The 16,637-nt window shown below is 43.9% G+C and overlaps 1 protein-coding gene across 1 annotated transcript in view; it reads right to left on the bottom strand.

Annotated features, from left to right (window-relative positions):
- The window catches only part of sptbn5 (spectrin, beta, non-erythrocytic 5), a 61,440-nt gene that overhangs the window by 21,098 nt on the left and 23,705 nt on the right, over positions 1–16,637 (bottom strand). The window contains exons 28-48 of the mRNA XM_078289616.1: positions 16,182–16,314; positions 15,124–15,269; positions 13,748–13,862; positions 13,499–13,609; positions 12,683–12,862; positions 11,949–12,152; positions 10,586–10,735; positions 9,831–9,935; positions 9,019–9,207; positions 8,477–8,632; positions 7,237–7,428; positions 6,678–6,785; positions 5,439–5,560; positions 5,232–5,346; positions 4,949–5,062; positions 4,301–4,422; positions 2,904–3,066; positions 2,265–2,453; positions 2,001–2,078; positions 1,083–1,255; positions 806–896 (exon numbers count right to left, since the gene is read on the bottom strand). Of these exons, the coding sequence (XP_078145742.1) occupies positions 806–896; positions 1,083–1,255; positions 2,001–2,078; positions 2,265–2,453; positions 2,904–3,066; positions 4,301–4,422; positions 4,949–5,062; positions 5,232–5,346; positions 5,439–5,560; positions 6,678–6,785; positions 7,237–7,428; positions 8,477–8,632; positions 9,019–9,207; positions 9,831–9,935; positions 10,586–10,735; positions 11,949–12,152; positions 12,683–12,862; positions 13,499–13,609; positions 13,748–13,862; positions 15,124–15,269; positions 16,182–16,314 (2,956 nt within the window). The remainder of the gene's footprint in view (positions 1–805; positions 897–1,082; positions 1,256–2,000; positions 2,079–2,264; positions 2,454–2,903; positions 3,067–4,300; positions 4,423–4,948; positions 5,063–5,231; positions 5,347–5,438; positions 5,561–6,677; positions 6,786–7,236; positions 7,429–8,476; positions 8,633–9,018; positions 9,208–9,830; positions 9,936–10,585; positions 10,736–11,948; positions 12,153–12,682; positions 12,863–13,498; positions 13,610–13,747; positions 13,863–15,123; positions 15,270–16,181; positions 16,315–16,637) is intronic.

Raw genomic sequence — 16,637 nt, 5'->3', positions numbered from 1 at the left:
TGGAGTGCCTGGGGTCTGCGGGGTTGTCACTGCTGTGCGTGGGGGATGCTTTGATGGGCGGGGCGGGGGGTTTTGAACTTTTGAATGACAGTGTACTTGTAGCCTATCTCCTTTTTATTATTTATTTTGTAATTGTGTTTCTTATTCATTACTTTATTCACTCACTTTCACTTATTAGTTGTAATTGTAAGGACAATTTGTTTTGTCTGGGCTTTCATGTGGCTCGGCACACACTTTTATCTGTTTGCATCTGTTGTTGTATCCATTTATCTCCTGTATTACCTTTTATTCCAATTTTTTGTTATTTTTTATTTATTTTCATTATTCATGTTTTATTTATTTGATTGTGGTACTTCTGCATCGTCGTCTGACCAGCGATGGATATAAAAAGAAGTCGGTCCCCGGGCGCTGTAAATAGCCGCCCGCCACTCCTGGCCTGCCCCGCGGAGGAAGGACGGGCCAAGATGGGAAAATGCGGAGGATACATTTCACGGCGCCATTGAAAGCATGTGTGTGTGTGTGCCGGCCGCCGTGCACATGTGTGCATGCGTTGTAGATGGTTGCATGTGACCAAATAAAGACGGGGTTTGTCCATCCTGTTTCCTGTTTCCTGTTCATTGTCATCTTTGGGTTTTATTGTATGTAAAGCACTTTGTAAACATTGCTTTTAGAAAAGTGCTATACAAATAAAGTTATTATTATTATTATTATTATTATTACAACAAACTACAGTATGGTAGAAGACAGTAGAGTATATTAGAGTACAGTAGAATACAGTACAGCACATTAGAGTGCAGTAGAGTACCTGGTAGCTGCTGGACAGGAACTGCTGCAGCTGCAGTGACTGGTCCAGAGCTTTGTGACGAGTTTTGCTCTGCTGCAGTAGCTGCTTCCTCCTGCAGACAGGAGAACACTGTATTAAACACTGACTGACTGACTGACTGACTGACTGACTGACTGACTGACTGACTGACTGACTGTCTGTGTGTCTGTCTGTCTGTCTGTCCACACAGGACAGACAGTCCTGTGCAAACAGAACCATGCTAGACTGTATCACTTCAGAAACCATGTGATGTTATTACCTGGTAGCGAGCGCCCTGCTCTTGGCTCTGATGTTGTCGGCATCGTAGTGGTTCTGTTGGACCATCTTCTGGGCCAGTTTCTCCACCTCCTCCAGCTGGTCCAACTGGGCCTCCAGGACCTCCTCGAACTGACTCTGCTTCCTCTGCAGCGTCTCCACCTCCGTCACCGAGCTCTGGACCGCACACAGCAGCATACAACACAATCTCAGATTGGTTAGTTAGCTAGCTGTCTGGTCAGTTAACTAAACATCTGGTTAGTTCTGTCTGTTTGAGTCTGAGTCAAGACCAGGTCCAAAGGGAGTCGAGACCAAGTCAAGACCGAGACCAGAGCAAATCAAGTCCTCTTCAAGACCAAAATAGTAAACAAACCATCCACAAGTTGTTCCAAATGCAGAAATAATGATTAAGGAGTTTCTTAAGGATCAAGAGAGCTGTAGATCTATCTGCATATCCACTCTGTACTTAACATCTAACTAATCAATATATCGGAAATGACTAATCAGCTCAGAGAACTTTGATTACATACACAGGTTGAAATCCCTTAAAATGTTTGTAGCGCTAGGGGAAAAATAAAGCAAACATCAATAAAATCCCGCATGTTTTACATTTTTAGAGTCAACATCCTGTAGTGGCCGACACCATGACAAGTCCAAGTCAAAATAGGTACGAGATCGAGTGTTTGAGACCACCGGATTCACTGTCTCCTGATATTGGTGACAATGGTTGAATATCTTTCACAAATCATTGATGGAAGAGCAGCTAAGGCACATAATCGTGCATTTTGTGAAGTAGCACAAAATGCACAATTTGTCCCATTCAGGAGATCCTTTAGCTACAAAGTGCAAATTTCCCTAAATTCAGCTATTGTGTAAATAAAATCAGATTTCCAGATTGGTCACTCAGAGCAGTGGTTCTCACCCCCAGGTCCTGATTGGCCAGGAAGGCTTCCTTGTTGCTGAGCCAACTCTCACTCTGCTCTACAGAGCCCAGGAAGACCTACAGGACAGAGGAGAGAGGAGAGAGGAGAGAGGAGACCATGTATATTTTTTTATTTGCTGCATTTCTATTTATTGTATAAGCAACTCACTCTATTCTACACCCAGTTTCCCTTTGGGCATCACTTCATCTAAGTTCCTCTAAGTTCCTCTAAGTTCCTCTAAGTTCCTTTAAGTTCCTCGTCACCTGTAGGACGCGGGCCTGCTCCAGCGTCGTCTTGCGGTTCAGCCAGGCTCGGTCCAGCCCGGTCTTGGCCTCCTCCAGCTGGCTCAGAGCCTTCTGGATCTCTGCCTTCGCACCGTGACCCGAGCGGACCAGACCCAGACCGAAGTCCCGAACTGAGTCGATACGCTCGCCACGGGCGTCTATCTCTGTCTGCAAATACATGTACAGAGTTTCAAGATCAGCAGGATCTGATTTTTAAGGAATTGTTTGGTGAAATTCAAGGACTCCAAATTGGCATGTTTTGAGGTGAGACATTCCCAAAAAACTGCAGATCTCCATCCCCGGGTTTTCCTAAGGATAGAAGAATTGATCCTAGGATGGAGAGAGCTGAGGCATGTTGAATTTGGGTGTAAAAATATAAAATAATAAAAACTAGAACAATCAAATACTTTCAAGGTCATCTATTCATTTTCAAAAACCTTTAAGGCCTTGTATTTTTCTCAAATCCACAAACTTTCAAGGATTTTCAAGACCGGTGGGAATCTTGCCTTTATTACCTTTTTACTCTTTGTTCTCCAACCTACACCTCTATCCTCTGCTGCTGTGATGACCCAATTTCCCCTCTTGGATCGCTAAAGTTAATCTTATATTATAGCTCACCTTCCAGTCTTGATGCTCCACTATGAGCCGGTCTGCCTCGGTCCGGGTCTTGGGAAGGCCCTTCTCTCCCATCTCACTGCTCTGTTTCACACTCCACTCCAGCAGGAGGCGCTGGTTGGCTTTAAACAGCTGGAGCTGGTGGGCTTCCTGGAGCTTCTCCTTCCTGAAAGAACACCGTTTCCCATGAGTCCATCTGCTACCTAACACCAGTAACCATAAGTCAATCTACTGGCTAATAGGCCCGTTTGATCTGGTTGGTCTGTTGCATGATGGTTAGAAAAGTTGTCCGACTTGCTCCTGCCGACCCGACTACGCGAGCCACGGGAATCTCGCGGGACCGAGGCGGCTGTAGCTTTTGGAGCGAGGCGCTGCAGCTGCTCTCCACCGACTGCACAGCTCCGAGGATGATGGGAAACGCCTCGAGCTGAGCACTGATTGGTTCATCACAGTTGTATCACACACCCACAGTGAAATGAAGAGACTTAAATTTTTATATCTATTCCAAGATGTCACTCCATGAGCAGTCTGTATACCGTTTTATTTGAACGCTACAGACATGTAATATTTTCCGTAAATGCCACCTGTAATGCCTACATCAAAATAAAAATAAGTAACGTGAAGGGCTGGGTCGTTTGAGCAGTGAGTGTGGGTGGCAGTAATGCACCTTTTAAGTTGTTTATCAACCGCCATTAAACAAAACTGAAGAAGAAGAAAAAGAGCAGCGAGTGACTCATCGCCTGACTGCACTCGGCTACTCTCGTCTATTTTCCAGGCAAACAGGTCATCTCAAATGAGCCTAGTGTCATAACCTGTAATTCCATCTGCTGCTTAATATCATTACCCATAATCCCACCTGCTTCTTCCCAGATGGAAGAATTTCTATAAAGGAAGTCTAAATTACACATCTGTTAGTGTGAGTACTACTACTACTAATCACAAGAAAACAATGAATGAAATAACACTCCATTTCCCATAAGTCACTCCTCATGCATTTGCATTTAATCATTGTTTGACTATTGTTTCAATCCCATTTAAGTTGGACCAGCAGAGCAAAGCTTGGTAGAAGCACAACTAATATAACTACCACCTCGACTACTAATACTAGTACGAGTTACAAATTAACTAAATTCAAATAGTACTAATGCTAGTACAGTAGTGTTACTGCTACTACTACTACTACTTCTACTGCTACTACTACTACAACTGCTGCTGCTGCTGCTGCTACTAATACTACTACTAATACTACATCATCATCTGGACCGGCAGTATCAAGCTTGACAACTACTACGTTAGCACAACTTACAATTAACTAAATTCAAACTACTAGTACTACTATTACTACTACTGCTACTACTAATCATAATACTACTAATAACAATCATTATCGTCATCATCACCTGAGTTTGACCTCCTTGTCCAGGGTCTTGAGGGCAGTCTGGACCTCCTTCTGTTTTTTCCTCAGCTTGTCTGCCATGACTGATCGGGCCTTCAGGTGATCTGAGACCTGCTTGTCCAGGGCCTGTGGTGGTTGTGGGGGTGGAGGGGTGCATTTAGATTCATTTACCATACACTGCATGCAGATTCTTTTGTCATTAGACCCTGCGCATATTGTACAAATCCCATTTATAAAGGGGTCAAATCAGGCTCACAGTGCAGTGTTCCAGGAAATGCTTTGTCTGTCTGTGCCTTGCTCAAAGGCACTGACAGAAGCATGCACCATGATGGTACAAGCCATCATATCTACCATCTATAGGACCTACAAACAAAAAACTAGGGGTTCATCAGGGGGTTTTTCTAAGATCCAAAGGGAACTAATAAGCACCTTAGAGTTCCTCAAGAGATAAAAAATCTCTCAAGGGTTTTTTGAAGAGCCCCCTATATGCAAGAGGTACCTGGAAGTACCGCCAGAGATAATCAAACCTTTTATGAAGGAGTTCCACAAGGAACCTCAGGTTGTAATTTTAAGGACCTGTAAAGGTTCCTTGAAACCCTTTTATATTCCAGAGTGTAGGACTGAGGCAGCAAATCACCAGATTCCATCTCACCTTTGACCTCTCCTGGATGACCCCGGCCTCTCTCTCCGTCTCCTCATGACGTCGAATCAGGTTCTCCACGCTCTCCACGTCAAAACCACAGTCCTGACCCTGCAGGAGCAGCATCTACAGAGAGAGAGGCGGGACTACGTTAAAATAAAACAGGGAGAATCATGACCATTAAATCACTATGAATATAAGTTTCAAGAAATGATTTAGCAAGTAATTTAAAAGATGATATGTGTTCTGCTAGTCTAAGTTTAGTCTAGTTTGAAGGTAGTAGCACATTACGAACCTTCTCATTGGCTCTGTCCCTGACCTCCTCCAGCTCTCTGATGAGGGCGTGGACCACTAGCGCCCCCTCCAGCTTCTTCTTGTAATTGCTCAGATCTCCATGGAACTTACTCCACCTGGAGGAGAGGGAGGAAGCATTTTGTGTAAACTGAGAAAACAGTCTGGCAAGAATAGTGTGTGTGTGTGTGTGTGTGTGTGTGTGTGTTACCTGTCGTTGAGTTGCTGTCTCCTCTGTCTGACAGTGAACAGTTCATCAGTGCTCTGCCTCTTCTCCAGTCTGGCTGCCAGTCTGTTAATAGCTGTGATGTGGGCGTCGTCCACCGTCACCTCCTACAGGTCAAATACACCTTCATCATCATTATCATCATTATTGTTATCAGTTAGATCGACAGCTCATATTGCAATTTTACTGATCACATCAAGCGTGGTTCTTAGAGAGCCTGAGATCCCCAAGCCCTTCTGACCCTTCTGTCCCTCAGGCTGGACTACAGGTGTAGCCTAAATGCGTCAAGACCAAAGGTGTAGACTAAAGATGTCTAGACTCAAGAGTAATGGTGTAGACTAAATACATCAAGACTCAAGAGTAATGGTGTAGACTAAATACATCAAGACTCAAGACTAAAAGGTGTAGACTAAAGTTGTCTAGACTCAAAACTAATGGTGTAGACTAAAGGTGTCTAGACTCAAGACTAATGGCGTAGGCTAAAGGTGTCTAGAATCAAGACTTAGATTCAAGGCTAAAGCTGTAGACTAAAGGTGTCTAGACTCAAGACTTAAACTGTAGATTAAATGTGTCAAGACTCAAGACTGAAGGTGTAGACCAAATGTGTCCAGATTCAAGACTTAAGCTGTAGACTAAAGGTGTCTAGATTCAAGTCTAAAGGTGTAGACTAAAGGTGTCTAGATTCAAGTCTAAAGGTGTAGACTAAAGGTGTCTAAATTCAAGACTAAAAGTGTAGACTAAGGTTGTCTAGACTCAAGACCAAAGGTGTAGACCAAAGGTGTCTAGACGTAAGACTAAAAGTGTAGACTAAAGATGTCCAGACTCAAGACTAAAGCTGTAGAATAAAGGTGTCTAGACTCAAGACTAAAGGGGATTGAGCTTTTGCCACCAGGTCCCTTAGATTGTGGAACCCTCTACCTGAGGAACTAAGGCTAGCCCATTCACTATCATCTTTTAAATAACTTATGGTATGCTCTCCTCCGGTCCCCAGAAGGAAGAAGATGGTACAAATTACAAGTGGACCCTAACAATTCAGCAAAGGTCTTGTGACGCTCTTATCCAGAGTGCCTTACGAGTGAGCAGGAAGGGGGTCTGGTATATCGGTCAAGAACAACTGATCAAGACACGTGGTATTTGATTGACAAACGTTGGCATTTGTGGGGATCGCACCTCTGACCCTTGGTTACAGGACAGTCTCTCTAAACATTAGGCAACCCTACCAACCCCTTCCAGAAGACTCACCCCAGTGCCTCTGAACTCGCTGAGCTTCTTCAACAGCTGAACCCCGTGTTCATAGTCCGTCCCAACATCGCCCACATTGATCATCACCTCCTGAAACACAAACACACAGGACAGAGCATAGACGTTACACACTTTAAACACACAATTGGACTGTGTCTCATGTTGCAAATGGTGGACAGGAAAGGATGTAGTGCAAAATGTCTGTCGGTGAGGCAGCGGTTGGCTGGCATGCCAGTAGCTCAAGCGGCAAAAATGAGCCGAGGTGTGCCGATAACAGATACTAGGCTCAAGATAAAAGATAAGATGAACTTTATTGATCCTTGTGTCGTATCCAGAGCTCCACTTGCTCCTTCTCCTGTAGAAACAAAAATCTTTCGCTGAATTCTCCATCTCTCTCCATCTCTCCATCCGATCTCCTACCTTGGGTCGTATCTCTACTTCTACTTGACTCATGTTCCTCCTTCTGTAGAAACGAATGTCTTTCTCTCTATTCTCCATCTCTTCTTCCCTCCCTCCCTCCATGTGTCCCTCCGTCTCCTACCTTGTGTCGTATCCAGGCCTCCACCTCTTCGACCTTCTGTAGGAACTCCAGGAAGTCTCTGTTATCCTCCAGAACTTTCCCTCGGGCGGCCACGGCCTTCTTCAGCTCCTCCCAGTGGAGCTGCAGGGCCGCTGCGCTCCGTCGCACCTCCTTGGACCGGGGGTGGTGAAGGGAGACCAGCTCCTCCCCAGCCTGGAGGCACACAACAAGACGGAGGTCTGAAGCGTGACGTTTGAGATATTGGGATACTTTTCACGATGAACCATTGTATAAAAGCCATAATACTGTAAAGGTTGTTCTTTACCAGCATTAAGGGAACTACAGTGATTGTGATGCAAGATGCAGATGCAAGAAATCCCAAGCAGTGTCGTTTCATCTCATCTCATCCCATCTAATTTCTTCCCATTTCATCCCATGTCATCTCATCTCACCTCATTCCATCTCATCTAATTTTATCCCATTTGACTTTATCTCAACTTACCTCACCTCATTTCATCCTATTCCATCTCATCTCACCAAATTTTGTCATCTCAGCTCACTCATCTCATCTACCCTACTCTATCATCTCATCCCATTTCATCTCATTCCATCTAATTTCATCCAACTCCATCTCATCTCATCCTATTCCATCTCCTCACTTCATCTTACTTTACCTCATTTCATCTCATCTCTTCCCATTTCATTCCACCACATCTCATCTCATCCCATTTTATCTCATCTCACCTCATTCCACCTCATCCCATTTTATCCCATCTGACTTCATATCATTTTACCTTATCTTATCTCTTCTCATCCTATTCTCTCATCACAATTCATCTCATGTCATCACATTTCATCTCATCTCATCCTATTCCATCTCATCTCATCTAACCAAATTTTTGTCATCTAATCCCATCAATCTCATTGGATCTTACTCTATCATCTCATCTCATCCCATCCCATTTCATCTCTTTCCATCTAATCTCATCCAACTCCATCTCATCTCATTCCATTTTATCTCGTCTCACCCCATCTCATCTCATCTCAACTCATCTCATCCTATTCAATCTCTCCTCACTTCATCTCACCTAACCTCATTTCATCTCATTCCATCTCATCTCATTTTATCTCATCTAACTTCATCACATTTGACCTCATCTCACCTCACCTAACCTCATTTCATCTCGTCTCGTCTTATCTCATCTCATCCCATCTCATCTCATCTCATCTCATCTCATCATCTCATGTCCCAGAGCCTCACCAGCAGCACAGAGCTGATGATCTTGCTGTGAGACAGGATCTCAGCCTCGAACACCTGGTGTTTCTGGAGGAGCTTCATCTTGGTCTGCAGGTTGCTGAGGTCGGCTTTCCCGTCCTCCGCCATCTTCTGCATCCGCTCAGACACCCACTCCTCCGCCTGAGAGACAGACAGGCAGGTAGACAGGTAGAAAGACAGACCAACACACAAACAGAAGTTATGTTTCCTTCCAACGGTCAAGTGAATTTGAGTTTGAAAAAATGTGCATTAGGTGGACACATCCACAAGAAAAACATTTCAGCATTTCAAAAAATAATTAGTATTGCAGAAGTAATTATTGTTCTTTGGTGTCAGCTAATGTTGGTCGTACTGCATGTTTTCATCCAAAGATAAAAATAAAAAAATGTTCTTGGCAATATTCTAATGTACCAACTAATGTTCATACCACCACAAAACACAGGAGTGACAGCAGGTATGACATGTTTTGGTAGGTTGTGGTGGACTGACATTCCCCCGAGTCCCTGATTGGTCGGTGGGTCTGTTACCTCGGCAGCATTGCGGCTGAAGATGCACAGCAGCCTGGAGAGCTCCAGCTCCTCCCTGCGCTTGACGGACAGCTCCTTGATCCTATCACGTCGCTGGAGGAGAGCTTTGAGCTTGGTCTGGATCCGCCCGCTCTTCTCTCTGCTCAGCTGCTTCTTCAGTCGGTCAGCCAGCTCCTTCAGAGAGGACAGCTGGGAAAACACAGGGAGGGAAGCTTAGAAAGGAGGGCTGGGGAATAACTACCATATAATAACCCACTGTAAAGCATTAATACATTGACAAATTAGACTGAATCCTCCAGATTTTAGAGATACTGAATTAGAGATACTGATACTGAATACTTTTTATTCAAAATATACAGAATTTTGGAATAAAACTCCTCAAATACTTTCAGTTTGGGTGACAGCTCCTCTAGGATGACTGGTGGACAATATAATATTGCAGTACTTTGCCCCACTATAATGCATTAATACATTGGTCCCTTGTGTTGACATTTTTGTTCAAATATTAAGAGAAAAATGGGAAGAATCATTCAAGAATTTATCAGTATTGGGCCAGTTACTGTTCATTTGTGTCAGCTAATGCCATATTTCAGATGTGGCGATTTTGGATAATATATTAATTGTTGACTATGCAGGCGATCCTGTAACCTGACAAAACGTGTTGGTTTTTAACATTACAGCTTTGTCTTCTATTCTCCAAGAGTAGCTGAATTATCTCATTCTTTCATTTTATTTTGAAGGAGCTGCAAAGCTGCCACAGATGTTTTTTTTGCCCGATGCTGGTTCAGACAGCAGGGGGGCAGATAACAGACCTTTTCCTCCTGGGAGCTGAGCAGCTTCTCAAAGGCTTCGTGGCGTTTGATCAAACCCTCCGTCTCGTCCACCGTGCCTCCCAGAGCGCTGCTCTGCAACACGATCTGCACACAACAGAGACAGTCATGAACTGAACTGAGAACCCTGTAAACTCCAGTTCAGCTGCTGCAGTGTGAGTGTGAAAGTCTCGCAGCTGTAAGGAAACAGAATGTGAATTGAATTGGAATGACAGGAAACAGAACTGAATTCCATTAAATTCCATGAAATTCCACTTCTAAGAGAGTTTGTCTCGACTCGCTGAACATTATAAATCAAAACATTATGAATCAAATAAAAGACAAACGTAATGTATGGATTACCATTACATGTTCTGCCTCAAATACCAGCTGAAAGGTTCCTTTAACATTTTATAATATTTAGTATTGATAATATATAACACTATGTGTAATCTCAGATATGTGGTGAGAAAAAACAAAAAAAAATGGAATTTCACAGAATTTCATTGAATTAAATTCAACTTCCTGAAATCCCAATTAAATTCCAATTCTGTTTCCTGTAGGTTTTTTCAAATTCCAATTCAAAATGAAATCCGTTCATTTATGAATTGCAAGAAATTGAACTTGACACATATTTCCTTGTGGAGAACGCTATTTTCCAAAGTTTTCTTGGGGAGAATGAACACACACAAACACACACGCACACGTACATGCACACACACACACACACACACACACACACACACACACACACACACCTCCTGGGAGCTGGAGGTCTTGTCCATGCTGAGGCTGTCTCTGTAGAAGACCTGCTCCAGGTGGACGCTCTCTAGCCAGCGCTGCTTCCTGCTCCACTGCTCCTCCAGCTTCTCTCGCTCCGCCTGCAGCGCCTGCAGCTTCTCTGACACCTGGTAGGACCAAAAACACACTGATAACACACTCTGACACCTGGTAGGACCAAAAACACACTGTCACACACTCTGACACCTGGTAGGACCAAAAACACACTGTGACACACTCTGACACCTGGTAGGACCAAAAACACACTGATAACACACTCTGACACCTGGTAGGACCAACAAACACACTGATAACACACTCTGACACCTGGTAGGACCAAAAACACACTGTGACACACTCTGACACCTGGTAGGACCAAAAACACACTGATAACACACTCTGACACCCGGTAGGACCAAAAACACACTATCACACACTCTGACACCTGGTAGGACCAAAAACACACTGTGACACACACTCTGACACCTGGTAGGACCAAAAACACACTGATAACACACTCTGACACCCGGTAGGACCAAAAACACACTGATAACACACTCTGACACCTGGTAGGACCAAAAACACACTGATAACACACTCTGACACCCGGTAGGACCAAAAACACACTGTGACACACTCTGACACCTGGTAGGACCAAAAACACACTGATAACACACTCTGACACCTGGTAGGACCAAAAACACACTGATAACACACTCTGACACCTGGTAGGACCAAAAACACACTGATAACACACTCTGACACCTGGTAGGACCAAAAAACACATTTATCTATATAAAATTCACAAAATGAACCTCTCCTCTCCTCTTCTCTTCTCCTCTCCTCCTCTCCTTCTCTCCTCCCGTCTCCTCTCCTTTCCTCTCCTCTCATCTCCTCTCCTCCTTGCCTCTTTTTCTCGCCTCTCCTCCTCTCCTCTCCTCCTCACCTATCCTCTTCTCTCTCCTCCTCCCCTCTCCTCCTCACCTATCCTCTTCTCTCTCCTCCTCCCCTCTCCTCCTCTCTACTCCTCCTCTCCTCGCCTCCTCTCCTCTCCTCTCTTCTCCTCTCCTCCTCTCCTCGTCTCTCCTCTTCTCCTCCTCTCCTCTCCTCTCCTCTGCTCCTCCTCTCCTTTCCTCTCCTCTCCTCGTCTCTCCTCTCCTCTCCTCGTCTCTCCTCTCCTCTCCTCGTCTCTCCTCCTCTCCTCTCCTCTTCTCCCCTCCTCTCCTCCTCTTCTCTCCTCTTCTCCCCTCCTCTTCTCTCCTATCCCCTCCTCTCCTCTCCTCTCCTCTCCTCCTTGTCTCTCCTCTCCTCTCCTCCTCTCCTCTCCTCTCCTCTCCTCACCTCCTTCCTGTGTCTCCTCTCCTGCTCCCTCAGCTCCTCCCCCAGGTCTACAGCTTGTTGGTAGTTCTCCTCTCTGGCCTCCATCTCTGCTCGGAGCAGCTGGTGTTGGGCCAGCTGGAGGTCGGAGGTCGCCACGTCGCTGATGCTCTCCTCCGCCGCCATCGAGCCAATCAGCTGGCTGCACCACAGGAGGTAGTCCTGAGCCTGGAGGACACAAAGCATGATGGGAAGGTCTGAGAGGAGCCATGAAGCTCATCCATCCACCTGTCCATGGAACTATTTTACCTGCTTTTTATCTTGTGTGTTTTCATTTCATTGCATTTAATTTCAAGTGTTTTTTTTTATTTCAGACAATTTTCATTTGAATGTGTTTCTTATTCTTCTATTCTCTAACCCTCCATATATTTTACTATGGTAGTTTTTATGACTTCCTGTAAAACACTTTGAATAAGTTAGCAGTTGTATTAGCAGTCGTATTTCTGATCTGTTTCTTCTATCCATCAGTCTATCATCCCTACACTACTGTTCTCTGTTCTTATTTATTTCTTTATTGTAAAGTTTTTATTGCTGTCTATTTATATTTTCTTTCTTTAAATCTTTTAAATCCTTCAAATTGCTCCTCTTGTTTTACTTGTACTCTGATTGATGCTTTTTATATTTCTATACGTATATACTATATATATATATATATACAGCTGTTGATATTGTTACTGATATTGTATCAACATCCTCACCGTGTTGAGGAACAGGTATCTCTGACAGGTGAGTTTTAGCTCCGCCTCCCGCTGCTCCATGTGAAGTCGGAGCTCCTCCCACCTCTCCACCACTTCCTGCTGCACTTCCTGTAGACGGAGCCTCAGGTGTGGCGAGCAGAGCTCCAGGATGGAGTCAATGCCGTCCAGCTGCTCCTGGAGCTACCACACACACACACACACACACACACACACACATATCATGAAGTATAAGCATTTATGTTTTTTTTCTTCCATTTTTGATGAATCATAATTTGCCAAAGATGTGACCAAGTCAACTTTGCTCTTGGGAGGAGCTCCCAAGTCTCAAGTCAAGTCCCAAGTCTAAATAGAGATTACCAAGTTAAGTCCAAGTCATTAATGTCAAGTCTCAAGTCTAAATGTAGAACAGCAAGTCAAGTCAGAACAAATCAAGAGTCCAGTATCAATTTAATATCTTAAAGAAAACTAAATATCTAGGACTTTTCAATGCAATATGGTTTTAATAGGATAAAAACTTGGTAAGAGCATCATGAGTTTGATTTCTATAATCAGTTTCAACTTCAATAAATTCAATCATTCCATACAAATTCAGAAAACAGAATTTAAATTCAGTCGTCCGCTGGAACAAATCTCATCACTTTCAATCTGAGTCATTTACACAAACACAAGATCTCAAGTCAAGACTTTAGAAACCTTTTCAAGTCATCAAAGCACAAGTCAGAGTCAAGAAATTAAAACTGTGACTCAACTCTCATCTCTCATCTCTCTCTGTCTCTCTCTCTCTCTCTCTCTCTCTCTCTCTCTCTCTCTCTCTACCTGTTGCTCTGTAGCGGCCAGTTCGTGGAGCAGAGCCTCATGTTTCCTCAGCTGTGATGTCACTCCTCTCAGGTCCTTGGCGATGTCGTCTGGGATGCTCTTCTGTCGCTCCTGGAGAGAGAGAGAGAGATAGAGAGAGACAGAGAGAGAGAGAGAGAGGGAGGGAGAGATAGATACATAGATACATAAATAGACAGACAGACACATAGATAGACAGATAGATAGATAGATAGATAGATAGATAGAAACCTGGATGAGTGTCAGTGCGTCACTCAGGTCTTGGTAGAAGCGATGACATTCCTCGGCTCTCAGTAGCTGATCCTGACGCTCCCTGGCCACGCCCCTCAAGTCCTCCCAGCATGCACTGCCAACACGCACACACACACACACACACACACACACACACACACACACAGTGTCAGAGTTAACACAAATTACCATATTGTCATGTTGATGAAAAAAATGCAATTCATTTTCTGTTGAAGGGTACAAGCAATGGAAAAAACAGGAGGGAAGGGAGGAAGGAAGGAAAGAAGGACACAGGGAGAGAAATAAGGAAGAAAGGAAGGAAGGAAGGACAGGGAGAACCGATGAAGGAAGGAAAGAACATGGATAACTAGGACATATACGTACTGTAAGCTGCCTTCCTACCCTCCTAACCTCCTGCTTTGCTTCCTTTCTACTTCGCCTTCCCTCACTCTGTACCAGCCCATTCCTTCATTCCTTCCTTCCTTCCTTCCTTCTTTCCTTCTTTTCATCCCATTGATATACGTCTTTTGTTATCAAGCTGAATTGTTGAGTTACATAACACCACATCCGCAACTTCTCAAACTAATTAACTAACTGGCTGACTAAATAACTGACTGACTAACTAGATGATTGACTAACAAACTGGTATCTTGACTTACAGACTAAGTGAAGGACTGTCTAACTATCTCACTGATTACAACAAACTGAATGACTAACTCACTAACATAGAGACTGATTAACTTACTGATTACCTCATTAAATGACTAACTAATTGACTGACTGACTGTCTGTCTGTCTGTCTGACTGTCTGGCTGACTGACTGACTGACTGACTGACTGTCTGTCTGTCTGTCTGACTGGCTGACTGGCTGACTGACTGGCTGACTGACTGACTGACTGACTGACTGACTGTCTGTCTGTCTGTCTGACTGTCTGGCTGACTGGCTGACTGGCTGACTGACTGACTGACTGACTAACTAATTGACTGACTGTCTGTCTGTCTGTCTGACTGGCTGACTGACTGACTGACTGACTGCCTGACTGACTGACTAACTAATTGACTGACTGGCTGACTGGCTGACTGACTGACTGACTGACTGACTGACTGACTGACTGACTGCCTGACTGACTGACTAACTAATTGACTGACTGGCTGACTGGCTGACTGACTGACTGACTGACTGACTGACTGACTGACTGACTGACTAACTAATTGACTGACTGGCTGACTGGCTGACTGACTGACTGACTGACTGACTGACTGACTGACTGACTGGCTGACTGGCTGACTGACTGACTGACTGACTGACTGACTGACTGACTAACTAATTGACTGACTGGCTGACTGGCTGACTGGCTGGCTGACTGGCTGTATACCTGAGCTGCTGCAGTGTTTCTCTGACAGCAGAGCTCTCTGGGTGTTTGCTGTGTATCAGGCGGTCAGCCAGCTCTCTGCAGCTCTGCAGTCTCTCCTCTCCGACCTGCAGCTGCTTCAGGAAACCTTCAAACTTCCCCCGCAGCAGCTGGAAACACAGCAGGAACACAACGCTTCATTCTACCGTTTCAGCCTTTGTATTAACTTGCACAAATGTGTCAGTCCGTTTTCATGCAACTGGCCCTCTGTTGGCAGTTTTACTCCTTACAACTGTTATTAAGACTGGTTACTGTTATTGTCCGCAATTTCCCAATAATTTCCGAGAAAGACAGAAACTGTTCATTTCTTAGGAAGTTTTCTGGAAAGAAGCATGACATTATGTACTAATTAAAGTCAAAATAGAGAAAGAGTTCAGTGGTAGTTGGTAAGTTCCTCCAATTTCTTCTGTTGTTTCCAAGACAGAACCATGAAATTATGCAGTAGTTAAATAGAAAAGTAGAAATTAACTAAAATTAATTCAATTAGAATTCAACAAATAACTATATAATATAATTATATGAACAATGACTTCTGATAATTGACCTCAGCCTATTATTTTTCCAGTAAATAGTTTATAGTTTTTTACAGGAAACTCTTTTAGAAATGTTCAGTCTCTGATCGACTCTCCAGACTGAGACAGTTTCTACAGAGCTGCTGCTTCACTTCATGCTGCTTTCAGGAAACTTCCAGAGAAGTTAACAGTTCCTTTCTAGGAAATTATTAGAAAATTGTGGACCCAGAAAATAAAGCGTTACCGACTAATTGTATAGTGATAGTTGCTTGACTTGTCTATAATACTTTAATAGATATAAGCAGAACATGTTGGTAGTCATTACCGCAGTCTATTAGTGTTAGGTAACCTATTTCCTAATCCTACTATTGACACTAAATCAATAGTGGTAGTAAGCAGATGTAACCTGAACATGTTGGTAGATGCTTCCCAGGTCTATTTCTGTTGGTTAACTTACTCTTTACTAATACTACTAATGCTAAATCTCCAGTAGTATTTATCAGATGTAACCTGAACATGCTGGTAGTCGTTGCCCAGGTCCTGAGATTCAGCCGTCAGCCTCTGCTGGTTCATCCAGTCCTCCAACTCTGATGACTCTCGTCTGAACTCATGGAGATGGAAGACTTCCCTTAACCTCTGACCCCTGACAGGAGACAGACAGACAGTTAGACAGTTAGACAGCTAGACATACAGATACAGAGACAGAGCCATTTGAACTCTGGTGGCACCAAATAACGGCAGCATCATGACTAAAAACGTGAGTCTCAGTCGTCTAACAAGAGAACTGCGGTGCAGTTCGTTAGGAGTGAGAACATAATCCAACCAACTACAGGAAACCACCCCAAATCGCAATTGATTGTGGGTAGAAGGAGACTGGTGCAGTTCCTCATGCTTGGAAAGCCTCACATAACAAAATGAAGCCTGGACTGATGCTCATATTCAGCTCTTTCTTCATGTGTTCTTAAC

Source organism: Centroberyx gerrardi, chromosome 17, assembly GCF_048128805.1.
Source record: "Centroberyx gerrardi isolate f3 chromosome 17, fCenGer3.hap1.cur.20231027, whole genome shotgun sequence".
In the NCBI taxonomy this organism is placed as follows: domain Eukaryota; kingdom Metazoa; phylum Chordata; class Actinopteri; order Beryciformes; family Berycidae; genus Centroberyx; species Centroberyx gerrardi.
The sequence above is the reverse complement of the archived record's forward strand: the minus strand, read 5'-3'. Positions and strand labels throughout refer to the sequence as shown.